Raw genomic sequence first — 26,163 nt, forward strand, 5'->3', positions numbered from 1 at the left:
AATTTCAAGAAAAAAAGAAATTCACAAGCATTTGGATGTGGGCCTGTTTACATAAAATTATTATTTTATCTTTTAATTGCAGCTGTGATGTAAACACAATGGAGGCTGCCATTTTGTATGCTAAACTAATATTACTGAAAATGCAGCTTATCAATTACCGATTCACTCTTTGTTTACGCTGTTCGTTCCCAAGCCTCCATTTACATACATTGCCTCGGGCACGGCTGGAGGAAACAGCCAGCAAAATGATGCCAGACTGATTTCAAAATGCCAAATGGTAGAAATGGTAATTCAGTTTGACAGGTGTGCTTTAAGAAAACTTTATACACTATTATCTAAATTCTTAACAATTATTCTGTAAAGGTGTGGGTGTTTTCAGAATGATTCAGTACATAGCTTAGTGTTTTTCTTGCAAAAAAAAATGTCCTTTTTCCCACCTAAATACAATGTGCTCAGAAGCCTTGTTTTGCCCATTATTACCCAGCATTTCCCATCTTCTTTAGATATGACTTAATAAGCAAATGTTTTTTGTGTGAAGATCAAAAACACTTCAAAATCACAGAATAATCCATGTTAGCAATAGATAGTGTTCATCACCAGTCCAGAGCCATATTTGGCTTGATTGTTTTGGAGATTAAACTGTTAGGAAAGATGATATGCCATCGTCACTGCTGCCATTCTTTATGTACTTTGTGGCTAACATTATGTGGTTCACAACTAAATCTCCTAGAGCAGGGCTTCCCAAACTTTTTTGGGCCGAGACCCACTTTTGAATACAGTTACTTTTCAGGATCCACTTGCTTGTAATTGAATATTGTAAAGCGCTACAGAATTTGTTGGCCCTATATAAATGCAAATAATAATAATGCATATTTTAAAGGGAGGGGGATGTTAAATTAAAAATATCAATTTACTACTTTTCAATTTATTATTGAATACACTTGGCAGATGTTCTAAGTGAGGGGTCAGAAACCTGTGGCATGTGTGGCATATAAGCGGAGCTGTAAGTAATCAGCACCCTCATAGACCGTATAAGGCAGGCAGAGGACAGAAATCAACCATCCCAGGACAGTGATCAGCAGGCTATATGGCACTCACCCTCCTTCCTCTCCCTGCGGTCCACAGTGAAGGTAGGTGAAGCCCCTGTTTGCCCTCTCCAGGGCCCAGCAGACCTCACCCAGAGTCTCCATGATGAGGAGCTCTATGCTGGTCTTGGTGTCCTGGCTCTTCTTCTTCAGATCCTCTACTGGGGTCACAGAAGCTGCCATGAACTCCTGACACTGCCGGGTCACATGGTCCTCCTATGACACAGAGGCTGCAGTCTCTGCCCGTTATAGCTGAGAGAATCCCATCGCCAGTCAAGCCACCACCGCTCCCGCCAGCAGGACCGAGGAGCTGGCTCTACACCCCATCAACATATGCTACATAACAGTCCACATACGTACTCACTGATGCAAGTATCCTCCACAATTTGACTGCTCTGGCTCTCTGTAATTTGCGCAGACTCGCCCAGCACAATTTAAGGCTTAGCATGACCCACTCAAACGCAGCTCGCAACCCACCAGTGGGTCCCGACCCACAGTTTGGGAACTCCTGTCCTAGAGTGTAAACTGCAATGAATTGGGATTTCAAGTGTCACTTTTGTAAAAATCCTATTGTGAGCTTGGGTAAAACATTCTGATGGAAGCAGTAGGATGATGAAACAGGACCTTTAGGGCCTATTCATATTTGTGTATTATGGTAACGTTAATCGGCACTTTACTGCACATTCTGTACTTTGCAGTGTGCTGCATTTAGGAAAAGGTTCTTGTCCGATTTTTGCCGTGCAGCTTGTTCCCTGAGCCTGATAGTAGCGAATAACACACTTTCTTTCCCTGAGTGGCTTTGCTCACTCCTCCACTGTATCTATAGAGGGAACCATGGCTTTTCACCTAGGCTGGACTTTAAACATGTCTTCTTCTCTTCATCCCCATTACATGGGGGGTGGGGGAATTAGTAACTCCGACACCACATCTATGGACCAATGCACTACAATATATTACATAGTTGATCTTTGGTTTTGATTTATTTTAAGTGACAGTCAGCACTCCCCAAACTGGAGCTGGATACTAATTTAAAGGCCTCGACAAAGCTGACTGAAAGCTTTGAAAATACCTTGCTGTACACACTGACTTGATAAAAGCTGAATCCCATATCTGAAAAGCCCTAAACCTCAATAGACAATCTCTTGTTACTGAGATTTATCCACTTGCTGTCCTTTATTTTTTTAGACAAGAGCTACATAGAGATTTTTAGCAGCTACTGAAAGCCCTTACAATTGATCGCAAAATAGATGGAACAAATGGCTCCATATAGAGTGAGCTACACAATTAGCATGCCAGGTGCTGCCACCATAGACATGAGATGGTTACTCAGTTGGGCATTATGAACAGTTTTCTTATTGCTTTAGTCAGCTTAAAGCCTCCAATTTTCTCGCTAACTGAAACCTATCTGTAAATGTACATCATCAAGTTACATTATAAATAAGAATTTTAATTACATTCCTATTGTGTTCATAAAAATCTTGTGTTACATTCCTGAGATCCTTAGATACATGTACATACTTACAAAGGCCACAGTGCATTTTCTATTTCCAAATAAACATCTTTAGAACATATCACAGGTTCTGCACCTTAGCAAAATCCCAATAAATAGTCTCTAAAATCCATTCTGTTTGGTAAAGCTGTCCTAAGTTCCATTTCTTTTCCTTAGGCTTTCCGTAATTTATGGAGAATAAATTTAGCTATCAGTCCTGATATATTTTTATTCTTCTTTTTCATCGTGTGTTAAAAAACTCCAACTTTCCTTTCTGTCTATGTCTTTTTCCAGCATCTTGTATTTTCTTTTGAAGAAGCCCATCTGGAAAGTAGATAAAAACAAGGTGATATATATATATGTATATATTATAATAGCAGGCAGACACCATAAAAAAGGCTTTCATTCAATTACAATGTGCTAAGGAAGATAGGATGTATGTTAATAGCAGTTATATACATCTGTCAACAAGAAATCATAAGGTGAGACAAGGTGCTAAACCTCAGTCAGATGGCACATTTGACAATTCCATTTTAAAATGATGTAGCAGATGCTATTTCTAAACATTTATTTTTCATATTTTTGAGAAATTCCCAGTCCCCTTCTATATTTATTAACCATAATCAGGGCAGCCATCAGGCATTTCTGGGCCCCTTACACAGCTTTAGGCCTGGGCCACCCTGGCCCTAACCACCAACTTTCCCCCGGGCATGGCCACTGGCCATCCCACCAAACCCACCCACTGGCCATCCAATCGAGCCCTTCAGTGCACCCATGTTTATTTTAACACTCTTACAAATGAATATATTAAAATGCGCTTTCAAGATTTAACAGTTAAGGCCCCTTTCAAACTGTTGGACCGATCCAGTCCGCCTGTCCGTTTTTCAGGCAGGCAGGATTGGACACCTCATTGCTTTGTATGGAGCAGCGGATGTCAAACAGACAGGTGGGGATCGTTCCCCATCCGCCTGTCGGATCGGATGAAAATTGGATGGAAACGGACAGGCGGTTAGTTTCCATCCATCTATCCCATAGAGATCAGTAGGCTGTGTCATCCACTTGCTCAGCGGGGATTAGCGGAGAAATCCCCTGCAGAGCAAGCGGATCTGCTGGTGTGTCAGCCCCCTGTGAAAAGGGCCGAAGGAATTATATTTTGACCAAAAAATATGAAGCCTGTCACCTCATTTCACCTATCCTTCATTTACAAGCCCATTCGGTAGTGGTAACATTTTCATTTTATTCCAATCCAGCAAAGAGATGGTCTAATCAAACACAGAAGTCCCCATATATTCAGCAGAGACAACCCAATATACTTGTAGCAAAGAGACATCACATACAGCAAAGAGACAGCTCAACATAGCAAAGAGACATCCCCTCCAGCAAACAGACAGCCCAGTCCAGCAAAGAGACATTCCAATGTAGCAAAGAGACAGCTCAATCCAGAAAAGAGAAACCCCCTCCAGTAAAGATACACCCCCTCCAGTAAAGAGACATCCCCTCCAGCAAAGAATAGCCCAAAAATATCAGCTCAGCCCACAGGTATAGGAATTGTGCAACAGCAATGTAGCACCTACACATTCAATGGGCAAGCCAGTCCATAGAAGTTCCCCCTTCCTCTTTACCACCGCCGACCAACCAAGCTCTGATACCGATAAAAGATGTAGCCCTTCCCTCAGTTTGACTGAACCACGCTCCACCACTGGTCACATGACCCCCGACGCCCCACCCACTCGCTGCAACAGGCCAAAGGAAGCTATAGTGGAGCAGGCAGCTTGGGATGCCCGGGCCCCCTACAGTTGTATTGGCTGTCTCCCCCTGATGGCGGCCTTGACCACAATGTTAACAGAACAATGCCCCTTTCACTTAATTGTCATAGAGATGTTGTAAAGTAAGCCAATCGCAAACTTTGGAAATTCAAATGCTACAATAGTAAAAACATGTCTAAGCAGAGGTGAAAATGATCGGGTAATTCCAGACGTATGAACAGTTAATACTGTATATAAATTTGGACTTTTTCTCTAAAGCCAAACTCGTTCCCACTTCCCTCAGTGTACCTTTTTGTAAGACCACCCTTAACATTAAAGGCCCAACAGGGAGCCTGGGAAGAGGTGAGAAGGGTGAGGTAAGGTGTTATTTTACAAGAGTTTCAGGTCTGGCTGTTACTCAAGTTGCCTTTTAGGTCTAGATCCACTGATCATCATGATATACACCTACTTCTCCTTATGCATTTTCCATCATGTTTAGTTTTATTTGTTCAGGTTTGTGGCATGTTAATAATTAGTGTTAGTTTTTAATTTCCTAATTTCTCTGTATAGTTCTTAGTTATAAAAAAAAAATGGTTGCAACTATGTTTGCTCTTGACTGACATTCTCCCCTGTTCTATCATTAAACACTTCTACCCTATCCAAATAAACCTTCAAGTGGATGTGCTAAGGACTTCCCAGTAATGTACCAAGCAGTCAATGAGTTACAAAACAAATCTTCTCTGATCTCGCTAGCTGCAGTCCTGTTGAGCAATTCATCCTCAAAGTACACGAAGAACTAAAGTACAGTAATTCAAGTTTTTCTCGGAGTAGTTTGGCATCCCTACCAGAGCTTGTCTTCTTTGTTTACAGATATTGGAAGGCTGCCATGTCACTGCTGTGAGGGTGCAGCAGGGTAAACCTCTTGAGCGAAAGACTTGGACAATTTCAGTGCTTCCGCTGTGCAGATCAGTGAGGGCCTGTTTTAAGCTTATGCACTGCTTGTTACAAATGTATAAATACTTGAACGTCAGATTCTCTAATATGCAGCAGACCATTTTCAAACCTTTATAAGAATACAACTGTGAAAATGTGGAACCACATGTAACTACACATGTTTAAATCATGAAAATTAAACAAAGGGAAATGTTAAAATAAATGTCTTCTCACTGAAATTACACTATAGGTGTATAATATAAGTTATTTCTAACCAAAATGTAATATGTACCAATAAATGATAACATACAACACACTCATTCTCATGAAAAAAAAAAACATGATTATCTAGTTGGCTGGTGATTTAATGCCATCTTACTGGCCCAGTGACGGTGAGTTTCACACAAAGCACAATATGATAATCATGCTTGTACCTCAAAATTTTCTACCAGTTTCAGTATAGACACTGGGCTTCAAGAAATGGCTGGGGTGGGTTAAAATCGAGGAATTACAGTACCCTTGATTTGAGTAGAGTTTAAAATATGAAAATAAATACTTACTAACTTTTTGTTGCTCAGCAATAGAAAAAAAGCTACTAACAAATCTTAAATGATAAAACAGCAAATCATTAGCTTTAACCTTTTAAAGGATACATTTTTTTAAAAGTAAGAGTTGGTAAAAGCTAGGATCAGAAGAAGATGACGCTCAATAAAAACTCTTAGTTTGTTTCCTTTTTGACCTATTTAGGGGATTTTTTGTGTCAAATTTCTTGTCCCAAAGTTTTTTATCCAATAAACTTCAGAAACTGCATTCCCTTTAAAGCTGGCCACACACTATAGCCAGCCATACGTAGATTGAGAACTCGGGCCATTTAGTAGGGACTGGTTGAATTTCGATCCACGTATGGCCCCTGTGGTTGTACAGAAGTCAACTCGCTGATTGTCTTCTGTACAACCACTCAGATTGGATTTTCCCTGCTAGATCAGCATTGCAGGCTTTAGCCAACAACACTGATCAGTGTATTCTGATTGAGGGGGGGGGGGGGGGGGGGGAACTCTCTCACTGTAAGAATACATTCACACAGCAGGGAGGATTCCCTCATCCACCTTGAATGTGTGAATAGGGGAATTGGGTCCTTTTTTTGTACAACCCACTGATTGGACAAAGACAACTGAATAATCTATGGGCAGCCTAAGCAAATCTACTATGTAGATGGCCCTGTTCAATCAGATGCAGCTGCTGTTTGGGTATTCTGAAAGCTGTTGCAGGCACAGTAAGGGATTCATCCATTTGTGGTATATAGCATGCATGGCGGAATCTGTTTATGACCAGCTTAACTCCGGGGTGGTCCTTCATCAAAAAAGTCCAAATAGTGAAAGGGGAATTCTGATTTATCAACATAGGTTATTGCATTTTGCTCATATAAAACAATGGTTAAAATGGCAACATTTGATGAATGAATATCTATCTATTATAATATGTTCAATAATATTTGGATGGAAAAGGGATTTCTATAGACATATAGAAGATAAGTTAAGATCAAGGTATCCATTTAATTGTGTTTGAAATTTAAATTTACCTTCCACAAGGTATAAGTCATTAGTGAAAACAAAAGAAGTCCCAGTACTAAGCTGATTCCGATGATTGTATATAAAACGTGACGCCTTCTTGGTTTCTGATTATGCACTGCTTCTAATAGGACCTGAAAGTAAAATAATGGTGTTTAAACAAACTGTTAACATGCAGCTATCAAGCTTCACAACTTTTCTTCTCATTTTTTGAGGGACACAGGAATTCAGAAACAATTGGGTTATATTGCTTCCTAGAGGGGGTTGAGACATTATCCATCAGAAAATATTGCAAGCCAGTCCCTGTATAACCCCTTCTCTTTCCAGCATACCTCAGTATTGTAAACAAGCAGTACATAAGGCCAGAAAAAAATGCTGAGGGGCTGGACCTGTGTCCCTAATGGACTTAAAGAAGATGATTTTGCAGTAAGTACAAAATCTTATTTCTCTTTTGTTCATTGACGTTCAAACACAGCTCCAGAATATTCTTGACCATTGGGTATGTTGCCCCCTACAGGAGTAGGACACTAGGCTTGCTTTACCACACTTATGGGGCAGTCCCAGAAGGTATACTCCTACTTCCTGCTATAGGCATTCAGGTTTTTTTTTTGCCTAGTCAGGAGTAAGGACCTGGTTCCTTGCTGGGATCTCTGGTCCTAGCATTTTTGTCTTTTTTTAAACAGATTTTTTCCTTTTTTTTTGTGTTATTTTTAGTTCCTGTGAGAACCACCATCAACTGCTGGACTGGGCGATGGATTGGATATTCTAGATCCTTATGGTCTCCCCAATCCAGGCAGCGAGCACGACCCGACCTCAGCTCCACGCTAGGTAGACCGCAACATTGCTCAACTGGACAGGGGCTGGCTGGCGAGTTAAACGTCTTGCGAGGACGCGTGCCTCTGGCTTGCAGCACCCCCATTCCGATGGTGAAGGGGTCTGTCTGGAGTGGCGCCCACCTGGTTTCCATGGAGTGTCAAGTAGTTTCCCCCCTTCCACTAGTGGCCTTTTGGGATGGATGTGGGCCCCTCATGGGACAGTCGGACCCCCAGGTTCCCTTCCTTCATTATCGGGGTCCCCCTGTGGACCACCCCCATCTACCCACACCTTGCTTCCCTCTCCTTTCCCCCCCAGGGGTGGTCATACATGTAATGTCTGTGTGAGGGTGTTAAGTGGGTGATGGGGGACGGGGGTGGGGCGCTGCCAGCTGCTAAAAACGCGTTTTTTGGGGGGGATGTCCTGGTGGGGGCTCCTGCCAGGGCCCTCCTTACTGCCAGTTCATTTCTAGGGGTCCTCTGGGAGTCCCGGGAGCAGCATGGGCGCTGTGTGTAGCCACCATTTTGCCGTGGATGGCTGCTGTATATATCGGCAGCCATGTTTGTGTAGTCCAGGGGGCATTTTCTTGTAGTTTCCCATTGATATAAAGCGGTGGCCATTTTTGCAGCCTAAGGGGCGGTGATTTGGCGGTGGACCTCTAGTGTTCTTCCTGAACATTCTCTTTCTCTCTCTGATCACCGCACGGAGTGCAGCCTTGGCGCTCTGCTCTGAGTCAGTGGTGGTGAGTCCTTTTGGGTGCAAAACAGCCTCCCTCTTTCTGCCATAGCAGCAACTTGGTGCGCTTCGACTTGTGGTAGTGCTTGTGCAGTGGTGGGATTTTTTTTAGCAGTATTTCTTCTCCTTTTTGCTTGTGGTCCCCAGGTTTAAGCCATGGAGTCCCTGGAGCATGTCTCACCACCTGACCCCCTCTCAGAGACTGTGGGGCCCTCTGGGGTCCCAGTCCGCTTTGTCTGCAATGACAGCGGTCCTAGAGTCACTAGTGTCCAAGGTAGATATGGTCCTGCAAAATCGGAACGCTTTCAGGGGTTTTATTCAAACCTATTTGCTGTTCCCAGGAAGGAAGGCGAAGTTCATCCAATCCTGGACCTTAAGGCCTTGAACCGCATTGTGCGGGTACAAAAATTCCGGATGGAATCTATGCACACGGTAGTGGCATCCCTTCATCAAGGGGATCTTACCTTCATATCCCAATATATGTTGGGCATCAGCGTTTTCTACACTTTGCCATTGGCAAAGGCATTATCAATTTGTGGCATTACCCTTTGGTCTCGCCTCAGCCCCTCGGGGTTCACAAAAGTGTTGGCCCCAGTGTTAGCATTATTGTGACAGCGGGGGATTGCGGTGCTGGGGTACCTGAACGATATTCTATGAGCAGGACAACCTGAACATCACTGTGCGGACTCTGCAGGAGTTCGGGTGGACTCTGAATTTTCAGAAGTCTGCTCTGGTTACATCCACCAAGTTGGACTATCTGGGTCTGACTCTGGACTCGGCCTCAGCCAGGATGTTTCTCCCACTGCACAAGTTCCAGAGGCTGCAGGATGTCATTCGACTTCTGTTGTGCAGCAATCAGTCCTCTCTCCGGACTTGCATGCGGGTGCTGGGCCTGATGGTGTCTACCTTCGAGGCGGTTCCGTTTGCACAGTTCCATACGATTCCTCTGCAAAGGGAGATTCTTGTGAAGTGGGACAAGAATCCACAGTCTCTGGACAATTTGATCCTGTTGAGCCTGGGTACAAGAGTGTCCCTGATTGGTAGCTTCACTCTCCAGTTCTCCGACAGGGAAAATCCTGCCTACCCTATTACTGGACGATGATCACCACAGATGCCAGCCTGTACGGGTGGGGAGATGTTTTGGGCACGGAATGTGCTCAGGGGGTTTGGACTCTGGAGGAGTCCTGGGCCTGATGGTGTCTACCTTTGAGGCGGTTCTGTTTGCACAGTTCCATACGAGACCTCTGCAAAGGGAGATTCTTGTCAAGTGGGACAAGAATCCACAGTCTCTGGACAATTTGATCCTGTTGAGCCTGGGTACAAGAGTGTCCCTGATTGGTAGCTTCACTCTCCAGTTCTCCGACAGGGAAAATCCTGCCTACCCTATTACTGGACGATGATCACCACAGATGCCAGCCTGTACGGGTGGGGAGATGTTTTGGGCATGGAATGTGCTCAGGGGGTTTGGACTCTGGAGGAGTCCAGGCAACCGATCAATGTACTGGAACTTCAGACTATCAGACTTTGTCTGGCCCATTGGACGGTTTGTCTTCAGGGGTGTCCGGTACGGCGTGGCCTATGTTAATCATCAAGGGGGCACAAAGAGTGTCCTAGCGGCTCAGGAAGTAGCTGGCATTCTAAGGTGGATGGAACATTTCGTTCCAGCTCTCTTGGCTGTGCATATTTCAGGGGTGGAAAATTTGCAGGCAGATTACTTAAGTTGACAAGCCTTGGACCAAGGAGAATTGTCACTTCACTTAAGGTTTTTCATCAGCTGTGCCTCCAGTGGGGAACTCCCGAGGTGGATCTTTCGGCCTCTCATCTCAACAGGAAGGTACAGAGATTTGTGGCAAGGTGTCAGGATCCTCTAGCCGATGCCATGGATACACTGGTGGCTCCTCGGGAGCAGTACCATCTGATATACGCTTTTCCCCCTCTCAAAGTTTTGCCAAGAAGTGGGAATATGCATCTGCATTAAAGGTGGAAAATTTTAAAGGCATCTAATTTCCCAGTTCAGTAGGGTCTGGTCATGGCCTCTAAAGCTATTGCTGTGGATGCTCTGATCCAGATATCTTCTCTGTAGAGACCAGCTCAAGCAGAACTGTAGGAATCTTGATTAATCACTAAAAAAAAGTATGTACCAATGATCATTATTGAAGTCACCAGTTGAAAAAAATACCACAAAGGTAAGATGGCTAGCTAAAATTAGACTTTTTTTTAGCAGAGGAAAAGGCGTCCCACCCCCTAGGACTGGCTAGAGTAGGGGTTAGATGGAGGCTGGCTTACAACTTTTTCTGTCTAAATGTGTTTAAAGGTAGCCATACATACTGAGATCAGTCCACCTAACCCAATTAACAATTGTTAGCAGGAGGTACCTGAAAATTTTTGCAAAATATGTATACAATTAAATATTTTCAGATGTTTAGTGCATGCACATATGGCTATGGGGAGGATAAACAAAAAAGCACCTTTTGAAGAGCGAGGGCCACTTAAGTGATTTGGTAACCAGTCACGGGCCACAATGAATGAATGAAGGGGTTTTACCACCCCCCAAACTGCAAATATAAACAAGCCCTTACTGTCCTAAACCCCCTATAAGGTTGCTTTCACGCGGATCTGCAGGTAGAGCACAATGCGCCTGTAGTTTTCCTGTGGGTTAGCTGCAATTTACAATAGACTTCTATTACTTTCAAATGTGGTGCACTTTCTGAAAACACATCAAAACTCCTGCATTCAGGAGTTTTGATGTGCTTTCAGAAAGTGCACCAAACCCACAGGATATAATAGAAGACTTTGGCTCAGTGCAGCTAACCTGTAGAAAAGCCGCAACTGCACTGCACTGCACCTGCGTATCAGTGAGAAAGCAGCCTAATAACCCTTTTTTAGAAGTACTAGTATGCCCATTGCAAAAGTGCAGTGTATGTGGTGTTTAAAACACTGACCTTTTCCTCTTCCAGGTGTTTCGCACTTGCAAACACTCTGCCTGAGGTAGGAGCTGGCACTACGGAGGAAGCATTAGCTTACAGGGCTCCTGCTGCCAGTGCCAGCTGCATGCACTCTGATGTTCTGGGTTGGAGGGTAGGCATCTCACCATCCCCGAGCATGGGCATGGGCTTCCCTGTTTGAGGTCGTGGGCCACATCAGAGGGCTCCATGGGCCACAAGTTGAGCACCCCTGTATTACATAATGCATAGACAAGAAGATACAACTATTGTGTGAGTGGATTTTCTATCCCACCTTTTATATAGCTAAGTGGAAAAAATTCAGAGAAATTGCTGTTTCCTTGCACGTTGCCCAGGTATTTACAAGTTAGTTTAAAAAAAAAACGAATCTAAACAGTATAATTCCCAAATATGAGAAGGTACAGATGTATTTTGCTAATAATTGACTTGTCATTGTGAAACAATGTTCAACTCTGCCTAACGATATCTGATCTGCGAAAGTGATGCAACTGGTTTGTGGCGATAGGGACAGGCTATATCTTCCTGGATACACAGAGAGGGCACTGTACCCTCTCTTTTATACTGGGCATGCTAGCAGGGACATATATTGCTGGTGCCAACTTGTAGCCTTATTACACCATTATGGTAGCCCTCTCTCTGGACAATATTTGAGGGACTGGGAGAGAGGGGAGCTAAGGGAATGCTTTACATTAAAATGTTTAAAGGCACCTCATATTAAATTGTTTTCATTGTGGTGGCATTTAGTGCATGGGTACTCTCAACACCAAGTGTGATAAAATATCAAAGGGGTAAAATGAAAAAAATTAATGGAACCCTACAAATTGTTTAATACCATTGTAAGGAGCATCCAGAAGTACATCATGTGCTGAGCAGACTGCCACAAACAAGAGGTTCAATGGGCTTGCTGAAAATACAATCTCTATGCCCTTCCCTAAATAGTTCTGAATTAGTCCACAAAAAAAAAAGAATTCTCACATGTGCGGATTGTTGCTCATGAAGGTTGATAATTCTTTTGTTCTCTCCAAATGTCACGGCTGCAGTTGTCATAAATTGCAGCAAAGAAGAAACCTCCTAAAATGTGCCAAAATCAACATATTGTAAGTTGTTTCTAAATAAAAGTTACAGTAAACATTAGATTGAAAATACTTTTTTTTGTTAATGAAATGCATTTGATGTCTTTAAATTTTATTTGTATCAACAGTACAATTTGATTTCAGAACATGGTCTTAACACTGTCAGATTAACACATCCTCACTGCCACATTAAATCCTGCTCACGGCTTTAATAAACTCTAACCACAATCAGAGTTACCTTTATTTATATACTCAGCCTGCTCCTTCAGTTATATCATCACTTCTAATATAATATCCTTATTATTTTTTACAGCAGACTAAATATTCCAAATATAAATCATTCAGATTTTCATTCAAATATACACATACAAAAGCATGAACAAAAAAGTCATATTGTAAGTTTTTACCCACATTCACCATTTTTTTTTTAAACCCACCCATCTGTACTTCCTAATAACTCCACCACCACTCGAGCTAATCATACCAGACTCTTCCCTGCTAGAATCTGCCAATCTCCATAAACTAGTATTACATACAAAATCACATTTTCAGATGTTGTTAATTAGGCAATGGCCCTCAAAATAAGACATCAAATTTTCACTTCTACCTACCATTTCTAGAAGAGCATGATTTGTTTCCACCTTTACTTCCACAATTGATTCATGTTCAACTTCCATGTCTCCAAATGGGCATGCAATATGTATGCAAGTGGGATCTTCTCTAAAGCAGTACTAGAAAATGGGCAAAGACTTATATTGTCACAATCCAACACTTTCCTGTAGCATTGATCTTACGCTAATTGAAAATGTCAATAACTTTCTTTAGTAAAACCAAAGAAAACTCGGTGTAAATACAATCCACAAGAACCAATCTGCAGTAATAGAGTAATTATTGCTCTCTAAAGTGATGAAAATTGAAAATATAGTTTGAATTAAAATAATATTAAAACCCACGCTAAATAAATAGGTATTAGTACTACCTGCAGCTGCTGTACACTTAGAATAAAACTAAGAAAACAATGGGATACAATATTAAAACAGCGCTACTAGGCATATAAGAATAAATGTAAGGTGCACTAAAAATCTCTAAGATCAATATTATCAAAAAAGTGCATCAGTGCTGAGAAAATATATACTCATATAATCACATAGATAAATACAAATTATGTACCATATACATGGTTAAAGTGCAGAAAAAAATTATATAATAAATATAAGGTGCCAAAATGTGCAATAAATATATATATATAATTATAGTGCAGTCCAAAAATGGTGAATAGTCCACTTATATATAAAGTGCTGAATATCGTGCTAAACACAAAAAGTGCCCAGTGCTTCCAAAGAACCCTTGATGATGCCCAAGATAGGCGGGCGAAATGCGTTGACGTAATTTCCTGTTAGCTACACGTCACACCACGTCACTTCCGCAAGCCACCGTGGAACGCACGCTGGCAGCGTACCCAGAAGTGTATCGGCTGATTGTGACTACCGATCTTTACACAATGCTGTGACTTTTCGTATGTTTGTGAGTAACTTTTTATACCTTTTTATAATAAAATTACCCTACGGGCTTCACTATTTTCGGCTCCTTCCCCTTCTTTTATCTGAGATTCTAAGTGTGGAGGAATCTTGGAGGTGATCGAAGGTTCTTTGGAGGCTTATTCTGATTGTTATCCTGGGGGACACCAAGGATGTGTAGTATCCTGCATCTGAGGCTGGAGGCTGATTTGGAGGTGTTGCTTGATATACGTAAGGCTCTTAATTCTCCTAAGTCTGGTGAGTGGATCCCCAAGAGGGTTCTTTGGAAGCACTGGGCACTTTTTGTGTGGAGCACGATATTCAACACTTTATATATAAGTGGACTATTCACCATTTTTGGACTGCACTATAATTATATATATATTTTTTGTACTTTTTGCACATTTTGGCACCTTATATTTATTATATAATTTTTTTTCTGCACTTTAACCATTTATATGGTACATAATGTGTATTTATCTATGTGATTATATGAGTATATATTTTCTCAGCACTGATGCACTTTTTTGATAATATTGATCTTAGAGATTTTTAGTGCACCTTACATTTATTCTTATATGCCTGGTAACGCTGTTTTAATATTGTATCCCATTGAAAATATAGTTTTCCATCATTACTTCACATTGTACACTATGAGGCTTCATGTACACATAGCCTAATGTTGACCGCTGTCCACGGGAAAATGCAAAATGCCGCAAAATCGCACCGCAATTTTGCCGCTTTGGGGCCGATTGTCAAAACGTTCCTTTTCCGCGTTCAGGAGAGGGGGGTTGAACCTCACCTAACCCCAGCAGCTTCTAAACAATTCTAAAAGACTGTGAACATGGACACATAGGCTTTTATGGAGTTGAGTTTAGGTGCTATGGCAAAAAAAATGCCAAAACTCCTAAACTTAAGTTTAGGAGCTTTAGTGTACATGAAGCCTAAGTGCTCTTATGAAGGCCTTACTGAATATTTCTGTAGTGTTATTATATACAGTTAAAAACCCTACAACTCCTGGCTTTATTCTTGCAAATAATATGTTACATTGCATACATTCATATAAATATGAATAGGTTTAAAAAAAAAACACAAAATACAAAAGTTGGTAAATCAATACTTACCAAATGCCTTTTGCCAGATCTTGAAAAGAAGTCAATCAAATCATTAAATATTGTTTTGTTGGTAGGTGGTACGTCACAGACCTTTGTATCAGTATGATAATAGCAACTTCCCGTAGAAGTCTAAAAATAACAAACAATACTTGTGTACTTTTAATAATGTTATGAATGAATGCAAAATTTCTAAAAAAGCATTTTGAGCCCTGGAAACAGCATTAACAGGCACTATATCCCATCAGAAAAAATGTTCTAAAATTGTTAATGCCAAAATCTTACGGTGGCTGTAGACAGCAAGATACCTCCCTGGGGACAATTGCTGGAGAGATATCTGATGGTGTTTGTATGAATCACTAGAGTGGTGGGATGTGTGTAATAACTGGCAAGTAGTGACACCTTTCCTCTGGTCTACAGCACAGGACTTTCCATGGCTAGACAATCTCCACATAAGATAATGAGCACATTCTACAACCATATGACGCCTTCGCCACCTAGGTGGTCAGCAACAGCCTCATAACCAGGAACAAGTAATTACCAATATTGTCAGCCTTCATTTTTTTTTTTTTTTATCTGATATCACCAATCTATACAGTGTTTCAAAGATATGGGAAAGAGCTATTCCCATCCAATAAACACTATATTTCTTCTGTGTAATATTATAAACGGGACTACCCCCGCCCAGCCTCCACCATATACAACAGTGGAAAAAATCTGTTTACATTGAAAAGGCAATTTATGGGCACTTATCAGACACTCTTCCTGAATCAAGCAAAGTGCTTCACCTCTTATAGCACTCACAGCTGCTGTGTGTGGAACTGTCCACCTTAAAGACAGCTTTTTCTTATTGCAGATGTTATACACAAACACTTTGCAAACCCCTTTACATAACTGTACCTCCATTGCATTCAATGTCCACCATACATATTATTTGGCTTTGGTCTATGGTGGATATACCACTATATTGCCTATACACATGAAGTAACAAAAGCACTGATAGCATAAGTGTTCATCCTACTCAATGAAACATTTGTACCAATTGGAGCACAGTGCCACAGTCCACTCTGAATGAGCCAATCAGGTCTTGATAGCCTATATAATAATGCCATGGCATAGTGGTTTTGAAGGCTGAAGTTTTTTTAGCCTAATGCATTCTATGCATGAAGGTAAAAAACCTTTTGTGTGCTGCTCTCCCCATAGCCCCCCCAATGCTCACCCGAGCCCCCTCTCGATTCAGCGATGTGCACAGGGGCCTTGGCTATTATGGGACTCCCTTGTCTCATTGTCTGTGACAGCAGCGGGAGCCACTGGATCCCACTGTTGTCAATCAAAGCCAGTGAGCCAATGAGGAGAAAGCAGGGGGCGGGCAGAGCCACGGCTCTATGTGTCCTAAGGGAGTGAACATTCACCAGTGCCTCCATAGCAAGCAGCTTGTTATTGGGGGCACTGATCATGTGGGAGGAGCAAATGGTGCCAGCGGGAGACCTGTGAAGAGGAGGATCGGGGCTGCTCTTGCAAAACAATTGCACAGAACAGGTAAGTATAACAACATGTTTATGTTTTTTAAAAGTCAAACCTTAAATACAACTTTAAATTATGAAGCATTCCTTGTAAGAATCAGAAATATATGAAATGTGGTAGGCAGTTATTAATTTATTTTTGCTTTACAAATTTTGGGCTTTAGTGAAATTTGACAATCACTACAGGCACAATAGCAGTGACATTTTACATCTGATTGCGCAATCTCCTTTACATGTACCAACAACTTTGTTGTGTGAGGGCCTACTTAACCACTTGCCAACCGCCTTTAGCAGTTTTACAGTGCTGAGCAGCATCACGTATATATACCTGTTCCTGCACTTCCGGGTAGCGAGTGCGAACCACCTGCGGCTTGCTCCTGCTGGGATTATACAAAGTGGGAGCTGTTCAGCGGACTCAATGTCTGCTGGCACCTGCTGATCATCGGGTACACAGGCAGAATGGCAGTCTGCCTATGTAAACAAGGCAGATTGCCATTCTGTCAGTACAGAAGGCATGAATCCTATGTTCCTGCAAAGCAGGGACACTGATCCATGCCTTTCACTAGTAAAAGCACCTCCCCCACTATACTAAAACACTGGCTAGGCTCTCAGTTAACCCTTTGATTGTCCCTGATGTTAACCCCTTCCCAGCGAATGTCAGTACAGTGACAGTGCATATTTTTAGCACTGATCCCTCTATTAGTGTCGCTGGTTCCCAAAAAAGTGTCAAAAGTGTCAGTGTCCAATTTGTGTGCCACAATATCGCAGTCCCGCTATAAGTCCCTGATCACCGCCATTACATATATCCCCTAGTATGTAGACGCTATAACTTTTGTGCAAAACAATCAATATGTGCCTATTATAATTATTTTTACCAAAATGATGTAGCAGAATACATATTGGCTTACGTTAATGAAGAAATTAGATTCCTTACATTTTTTATTGGATATGTTTTATAGCAGAAAGTAAAAAATATTGTTTTGTTTTTTTTTTTTTTTCAAAATTGTTGGTCGTTTTTTGTTTATAGCGCAAAAAAAAAAAAAAAAAATGCAGAGGTAAAGAAATACCACCAAAAGGAAAGCTCTGTTTGTGGGAAAAATTAATTATTTGGGTACAGTGTCGCACTATCGCGCAATTGTCAGTTAAAGTATCGCAGTGCCGTAATCGCAAAAGAGGGCCTGGTCATGAAGGGGGGTAAATCTTCCAGACCTGAAGTGGTTAAACAATTAAGTCATTGTAAATTCAAAACTGTAAAGCTTGTAGCTTGCTTTTGGGCAAGCGTTGATGGGAATGTGTTTTTGTCATCAGTTTGAGACCCTCCAAATTTACTGACAGGTGGATTTGACCTGCAGTTGACCGATTCTGACCTGCATTAGACCTGCTTCAAGTTGCTTTACATTCCCATAAACATGTATATGGAGAGAAGTAACTCTGGTGTAAACAACAGCCAATGAATACTTGCCCAAAATATCATATAGATATAGGAGCCCTAAAGATGAAGTGTAGTTTCTTTATTATTTTAAACTTTATGATTAATTACAAGCCTAAACACTTTGATCGTATATGGTTGGTGCATACAATACGAACATTGTTAATGCATTGTTTTCTATAGTGATATATAACTTACTTTTACATCCAAAATATGAAATAACTTAATGTCACTTGGAGCAAACGTGTTGGGTAGCGAAATTTCAAATACAGCATTTGGAACAAGGCTTGGTCCAACATTGATCACCTAAATAAGAAAAATATTAGAGTGATTTTAACACTTAAGCTAGAAAAAAAAACAATCTTGACAAAGGTTTTCTTTATTTATATTTTATCAGCCTTATACTGTACAATAAATATGGTACAATGAGTCTAGACAAAAAAAGTCTTCACAACGATGAAAAAGTAAGAAATCCACAATCTAAGAGGTAAGTAAACAAAAGACACAAGGGAGCAGGCAAGGTTTTTGGGCAATTAGAGTCAGTTACATGGCGATATGTTGGGGTAGGGAGGAAGACAGGTATGCAATTTTGAACTGGTGGGTTTTGATAGAATGTTCAAAAAGTGGTAGAGGCTAGTCAATGAATAGAATTCCAGAAAATGGGGCTAATTCTGAGAAATCCTGTAGCCATATAGGGGATATGGTTATGAATGGAGAAGGCATCAGTAGCTCAGCAGAGAAGTAGAAATTTCAGTTTGTGAGCAAGGTTAGAAATATACGCTGGGGCTCATATGTAAAGCTCTTTGAAGACAAAGAAACTTCTGATTGTCTGACTGGAAGCCAGTGACATCAAGTTAGCAAAAATTAAGTTTTAGGTACCTCTTACACACTCATGAAGATTTAACCTCCTTGGCGGTAATCCCAAGCATGACTCGGGGTTGATTTTTCATATCAGGAGCGGTAACCCCGAGTCACGCTCGGGGTGGATTGCAGAGAGCGCAGCGGTGTTCTCTTACCTTATCCTGGCGATCCAGCGATGATCTCTCATTGCTGAGATCGCCAGCAGAGAGTCCCGCCGCTCCTCTGTCGGTCTGATCACTTCCTAGTTCCGTTCCCTGCAGCAGCAATGCTGCATGGGAGCGGAACTAGGGAGGGAAATTCAATAAAAAAAAAACCTTGCACAAAACACATTTTATATTATATATATATATATATATATATATATATACCGGTATATATATATATATATATATATATATATATGCATATATATATATACACATATATATATATATATATATGCACACACACACATATATATATGTAAAATTATATTATTGATTCAATTATAATTCATGCATTATATATATATATATATATATATATATATATATATATATATATATATATATATATATACACATATATCTATATATAATATATAATGCATGAATTATAATCTAATCAATAATATAATTTTATTATATATATTATATATTAAATAATAAAATAATATTATTGATTCGATTATAATTCACGTGTTTGTGTTTCAAATTTATCACATCTGGGATGTCTACTAGTGTCTTGTTTTGGTCAGGTTTAAGTCAGTAATTACTAAGAATTGTAGGCCTATAATACATAACGCCAAATTTCCATGAAAACAATTGTACCGCTTTTGGTATGTAATTCCTGACATAATCATACCGCCAGGGAGGTTAAAATAATTTTGAGGACAGGCATAAGCCACACATACTACCAGCAAAGGTTCTTTACTGTCTGATTTATCCATATTCTCTGCATCTATGGACTAATTCTGACTCACAAGACCATTACCTACCAAGAAAACGTTTGCATGGGATAAAAAAAAAACATCATCCAATTATGAGACTATATTGAGTACAGGAGGTCCCCGGGTTACAAACATCCGACTTACAAACGACTCCTACTTACAAACATAGGGAGACAACAGGAAGCGGGAGGAGATCTCCCCCAAGGAATGCAAATTCACTCCTGTAAGAGTTCTCATGGGAAAAAGGTGTTTCCACTGAAGCTTTATCACCAATCCTGGTTTCCACAACAACCCACAATTTTCAAAATCCAATTGTCATAGGAACAGAAAGTGAGGTTTAATCTTCTGAACAGGGGCACAGACCGCAAAACAAACCTTACAGGTGTGTTAACCCTTCCCTATGCTATCCAAAAAACGTAAAAAAAAATAAAAAAAATTGGCTGGAGCTACACTTAAAAAATGTGCCTGTTCTGAATTACAAACAAATTCAACTTAAGAACAAACCTACAGACTATCTTGTTTGTAACCTTTTTGTAACCCGATGACCGCCTGTATGCAATTTACTTACAGAAAATGGTGCTGAAATACTAGAATATTTAGAACTAGCTAGATGAACATTTCTACTTATACAGGTTCTTTGGTAAATGCTTTATTTTTAAACCACAATTATAAGAAACATCTACATGGTACATACTTTGAACGTATAGTCTATTGTTTCCTTGACGCATAAGATCTTCTCATCATTCGGTGGGCCGTAGACAAATGATACTGGAGATGCTGAGCTAAAGTAACAAGGAAAACTGGTTAGTTTGAATTTACAGTATGAAGTGACAGCATTCCTAATTAGTAAAACTGTTGGAAGAGCCACATGCCTATAAAGCCTCATGCACACTGGACATTATAAAAACGCCAATAGGGTTAGCTGTAGAAAGCTGTAGCTGTAGAATGAGTTTTGCAGCATTTTTGGAGTAGCGTTTTTTAGCGTTTGCATTTTTATACTCCCACAAAAGCTTATGGCTCAAAAGCGCTCATAAACGCCAAATAGCAGTGTTTTTCAGTGCTTTTTTTTAAAGTTTTGCAGAGTTATAGAGTTTTTTCAGGTGAAAAACTCATCTTTAAACGCACTAGTTCTGGGAGTTTTTTCCAGCCAGAAAACACTCCTATCAAAAAATGCATGGACACATAGGATAACATGCTGGGGAGTTTACTGGCTGCAGAAAAAAACACCTAAAGCCAAAAACAGCTGTAAAATTCTCCAGTGTGCATGAGGTCCAAATACTGTGTAGTAATTGTAATGCATGGTATTCACATAAAGAAATGGTAAAGGATATATGTACTGTATATACCAACACCAAGCTGAGGCTGCTAGCTAAATAAAATTATTTCGCTTTCCTCCACATCTAAATATAATATAATAAACTTTCATTATAACCTAAATAATGAAGGTTATATGGATACAGTCATCGATATAAATGTATCTGTTAGTGGCTCGGATATCACATAGTATAATGTCTCATAATACGGCAAACAGGTTAAATGTGTTCCTTTTGTATTTTCATTTGATCTGCTGTGACGTAGTTCATTTACTGGTCATTCAAATGAATAGCAATTGCTTTTAAAGGATAATTTTATGTACAGTAAAAACTTGCATTGGGAGCATAATTAGTTCCGGAAACATGCTTGTAATCCAAAGCACTCTTATATCAAAGTGAATTTCCCCATAAGAAATATTGGAAACTCAGATGATTCGTTCCACAACCATTTATTCAGTCTTTCAGTTTATAGTCCATATAAAAAGATTATAGCAATGTTGTGTAACCAGAAAATGTCCATTCACAAATGGCAGCCTCCATAAAGGGATTAGAAGCAAAATCCAGCAGGAGCTACAGAGATTAAAAGAGAAGAGAGGCGTCTCTAAGTGTAGCAATATGGTTACATTTAATGAAGGTACAACATTTAGCAACTCAAATGGTTGATGAATAAAAGAGGTACAACTAAGTATGTAGGCATCCGGGGTGAAGCAGTCCACATAGACCATCTTCCTCACCACCGACTCTCACCCCTGTCAGTCTGTAGTCGTGACTGGGAAGACTACCCTGCAGTAAAGTAATCTGAAAGTGAGACCTGAAGCTCTCATGGAGCGCAGTGTGGAAGGAAGGACGTAGATGGCGGTGTGGAGGATGGTCTATGTGGACATCGTTAGTCCGGATGCCTGCATACTTAGATGTGCCTGTTTTAATCATCAACCATGTGAGTTGGTAAATATTGAACCTTCATTCAATTTAACCATATTGCTACACTCAGAGGCTCTTCTCTTTTATACCCGGTTGTAATATGACGCTACTTGTATATCAAGTCAAAGATTATTTTAAAAATTTGCTTGTCTTGCAAAGTGCTCTCAAACAAAGTTACTCTCAAACCAAGGTTTTACTGTATTTAGAAATGTACAGGTAAATGTTTTATGGCCTTGTCAGACATGTACTTATGACGTGTCAATGAAAACCATTGTATCCCTGATCTGCTATTAAACCCAATGCTATATATAAGCAACATGACATGGCTGCAACAAGTAATGCTTTAACTCACCCGAGTACATTGACATTGACCTCGTATCTTGTGGGAATGATGAAAACGGCTTCATTATTCCATAGCGATGCCTCGCTTACCTCATTTTGACTGCACATTTAATTAAAGAAAGAAGCATTAATGTAATGAACTACATGTAAAAAAATCATACTGCAATGTAATACAGATTTTTGGTTAAAGTTTGTTTGGAGTATGATGATGGCAAGACCAAAAATATAAACTATGCATGATAGGGGGCTGCAGGATGAAAGATATCCAAAAATTCCTTCCAGAGGAGGTTACTGCTAAGTTCTGGAAAATCCTGAAAAGATGCTTCACACAGTCTGACATGTCCTGAAATCTCCTTGCTGTTCACAGTCAGTATATGTTTTTATATTTTTTTGTGCCCATGGTAAAACACCATTTACCTCCAGTCTAGATGTCATGAACACAGATATTAAAAGCAGCCTGTACTGAGGGAAGCATGGAAGCTGTCATTCCTGACTGCTGTGCCTGAAAATGCCGGTTGCTTGGCTGTCCAGCTGATTGTTGTCTTCAATCTCATGAGTCACTGACTTGGAAAACATAAGATCTGACTTCACTCTGACTTGGCTTGCTGCCTGATTGTACCAGGGAAGTGAGCACAGTATTGGAAACAGCCAGGCAACTAGCATCTTTTATCTTTTATTCAAAGTGCTTACTTTTGCTTTGAATGTTATATTGTCAAACTGGCTTGGAAACGCTAGTCTTGCTGCTCTACAACTCATTTGTCACTGCCACCAGCCTGCTCACTGGACAATGGATAAAAAAACACACTGCTTTCTATATCTTTGTCCAGGGTGGTAAAACACAGGATCACTTTAACACTGCACCTGTGTCTGAAAATTTTTTGATGCAATGGATACATTTTATATAAATGTAGATTTTAGAAAATTATGCTAACAGTGTTTAAAAAATAAAAGGATTTTGGAATAGAACTTAAAACTGGGTTATATTACAATAGAACTTTAGTCAGAAAATGAAGTCCTTACAGATGACATCAGGGTAGCCCCTTTTCTCATGTATAGCTATGTAAAACAGGAAAAACTAGTGCATATACTGTTTAAAATCCAGTAAGTCCCTGTCTCACCCTGCTCTGCACAGCCTCAGTAGTACTGTATTATTACCACTGTGCTGGTAATCAGTCACTAGAGGCTGATCTGCTAGCAGCCTCAAGATTTACTGCTGGTGAGGGGGGAGAGAAGCAACAGCAATTACACAGACTCTGCCTAGGGAACACCGATAAGGGAGGGAGAAAAAAAAAACAGAAGAGGTGATAGGGCAGATTCTGCTGCCAGGGAGACACAAAAGAAGTTAAACTTACAAGGATAATGTCTTATCTTATCTCCCTGATATTCTCTCCTTTCTCCCTGTGGCAGCCCTATGAGACTGAACATTGCAAAGCTTCTGTCAGCCTTCCTCTTTAGCTGAGCCAAAACATAGAATCAAGGCTAGAAATGCACAGGTTTTATTTACAGAAAGTGACATATAGTTTTTGAGACCAAGGAGAGGGGGAGGGTTTTCAGTAAGAAGGTGACTGCTCTGGGCTTTAACAAAATAATAGCCTCCAGCAAAAAGGAACAGGAGCAATGCTGGAGGATTTTTACAGTAAAGGCTAATATTGATAGCATAATTATTATTGTGGAATGTATGTTTATTTGTTAAGTGACATTTAAAAAATGGTATGGGTAACACTCTGTTTTAATTTATCTTTTGAATATTGTGCATTTTCCTTTTATATAGATATTTTGCTTATAATGTTAAAACAAACAACATATATTGGCCTAGTGACGTTAGATATAAAGACATTAGGTTTATCTACACACACAATATATCTAGGCATGTATTATTATGCTTCTTAATCTTACCAGTTCACGGTTACATTGATTACAATATCTTCCTCAGCTTTTCTTAGTGAGCTTGCATCAAAGAGGAAGGAGAATTCTTGCTGTACAAATAGGAAATAAAAGCAGGACAGGATTACTACTACATCATTTAAAAAAAAAAATGTCTTCTCATATACAGATAAAGAGTTTTTCATCTAGAGATCTTCCTGTACCTTAAACCGTCCATACACTGGTAGACGCCTGTTTAAAAAAAATTTGTTTTAAGCATGTGCATTTGACTTTCTAATTAAATCACTAAAGCGTGCGAAAAATGACATTTGTTTTTGACAATTTTTTTTCGATCAAATTTCTAACTGGGATTGTTATTATTGTTCTGCAAAGTCCATTTATTCCAAAAGAGAACGTTTAAAACATTTTAACTTTTTTTGAACAACATTTGTCATGTCATCGAATGTACTGTGAGAATTTTCATATGAATGTTTGTACGATTCTGCTAATGTATTAGCTTTATTCTCCCTTATTTGTGGCTAAACAGCCAGCCAGGGCCTTTCAATGCAGCTCTTAAAAGATCCCCTCAGGACCAAAGGTGAAGATAATCCAGGTATTGTTTCCATAGTTTCATCCCCAAAAATGCTTCACATGGTGTAAAATCTTATGGTAAAGTTTATTAAAAAAGTAAGGTTTCATTTACATCAATGCAGTAGTAAAAACGCCTTAATAACACTCTCACCAGCCAGCATAACACAAGCAACCCACACTTCTGGGAACCGAAGAATGTGCTGGCATCCTCACGCTCTTTGGTTTTATATTGTTTGGAGCATTTTTGTATTTCTGGGTGGGGATGAAACTATGGAAACAATACCTCGATAATCTTCACCTTTGGCTCTGAGGGGATCCTATAGGAGTGGCATTGAAAGGCCCTGGCTGGGTGTTTAGCCACAAGTGTTGTTGACCTTCCATCATAGAAGGTCCCATAGAGCTGGCAAGCTAGCATTTTTACTATACACAGGTGGTGGTGCTCCAGTCAAGATCTCACACTTGGTCATGGAAGGTGACTACACATTTTATTGATATCCTGGTCACATATGAAGAGGACTTTTTTTATTTTATTTTATTTCATTGTCTAATTTTATTTTATGGTTCATATTTTTCACAATTTTTATTTTCACAGAACTATAATCCTCTCACAGTATTTTTCACTGGACTTTTTTTTCCTTTTATATTTTTGGCATTCAGTTTGTGCACTATTTATAGGTTGTGTCTATATTGATTTTATGTATAGCGTGACTCTTTACATTTTGAATATGTTCTGACTGTGTTTATCTCTCACAGCAGAGTTTCAGCTTAGATCATTGGTTTTTACTTTTTACAAATTATGTTTTGGCTTCATTGTAATTAAGCACATTTTTGAACTTTGCTTTTAATATTACCCTATATCACACTTGCTAATAAATTCAAACCAATGGCTTCTATAGAACCACAGGTCCCAGCATAGAAACAGACATCTACAGGTTGCTTTATTAAATCTATAGCAATCAGAAGTGCACAGTGGGAGAGTAAGCCAAAAGATGTGAGATCACAGTTCATGCTCTTGTTTCCCTTGTGCATCACTCTATATGACACTCATCCTTTGACACTCTTGGGTGTGACATTCCTAAGTGCAAATTGCTCACACATTCTTGTGCTACTCTTAATGTCATTTTAAGCAATTTGCCACCTTTGAGTCTAAAAAAATACTGATCAGAGCAAATTGTGAAACCAATACACTACCATTAAGTATGATACTAATAATAAGTCTTAAACAGTGTCATAGATAACCAATAACAAAGTAATATTGTACAGTATTTAAAGTTTTTGTGCATTTAACAAATCAGGATCATATGATCTAGTCATTTAAATGAAGGAGTCATTGTTATCTGTTACAATTAAAATTATTTG

General features: G+C 39.9%; 1 protein-coding gene across 1 annotated transcript in view; it reads right to left on the reverse strand.

Moving 5' to 3' along the window:
- Window positions 1-1,602: 1,602 nt before the first annotated feature.
- Window positions 1,603-26,163, reverse strand: part of ITGA4 (integrin subunit alpha 4) — a 222,208-nt gene continuing 197,647 nt past the window's right edge. Inside the window, exons 20-28 of the mRNA XM_082260232.1 lie at window positions 24,247-24,326; window positions 22,361-22,450; window positions 20,469-20,556; window positions 18,184-18,291; window positions 15,046-15,165; window positions 13,016-13,135; window positions 12,307-12,402; window positions 6,832-6,954; window positions 1,603-2,898 (exon numbers count right to left, since the gene is read on the reverse strand). Coding sequence (XP_082116358.1) covers window positions 2,803-2,898; window positions 6,832-6,954; window positions 12,307-12,402; window positions 13,016-13,135; window positions 15,046-15,165; window positions 18,184-18,291; window positions 20,469-20,556; window positions 22,361-22,450; window positions 24,247-24,326 — 921 coding nt within the window. The 3' untranslated portion in view covers window positions 1,603-2,802. The remainder of the gene's footprint in view (window positions 2,899-6,831; window positions 6,955-12,306; window positions 12,403-13,015; window positions 13,136-15,045; window positions 15,166-18,183; window positions 18,292-20,468; window positions 20,557-22,360; window positions 22,451-24,246; window positions 24,327-26,163) is intronic.

Source organism: Pelophylax lessonae (assembly GCF_965119305.1).
Source record: "Pelophylax lessonae genome assembly, chromosome: 6".
In the NCBI taxonomy this organism is placed as follows: domain Eukaryota; kingdom Metazoa; phylum Chordata; class Amphibia; order Anura; family Ranidae; genus Pelophylax; species Pelophylax lessonae.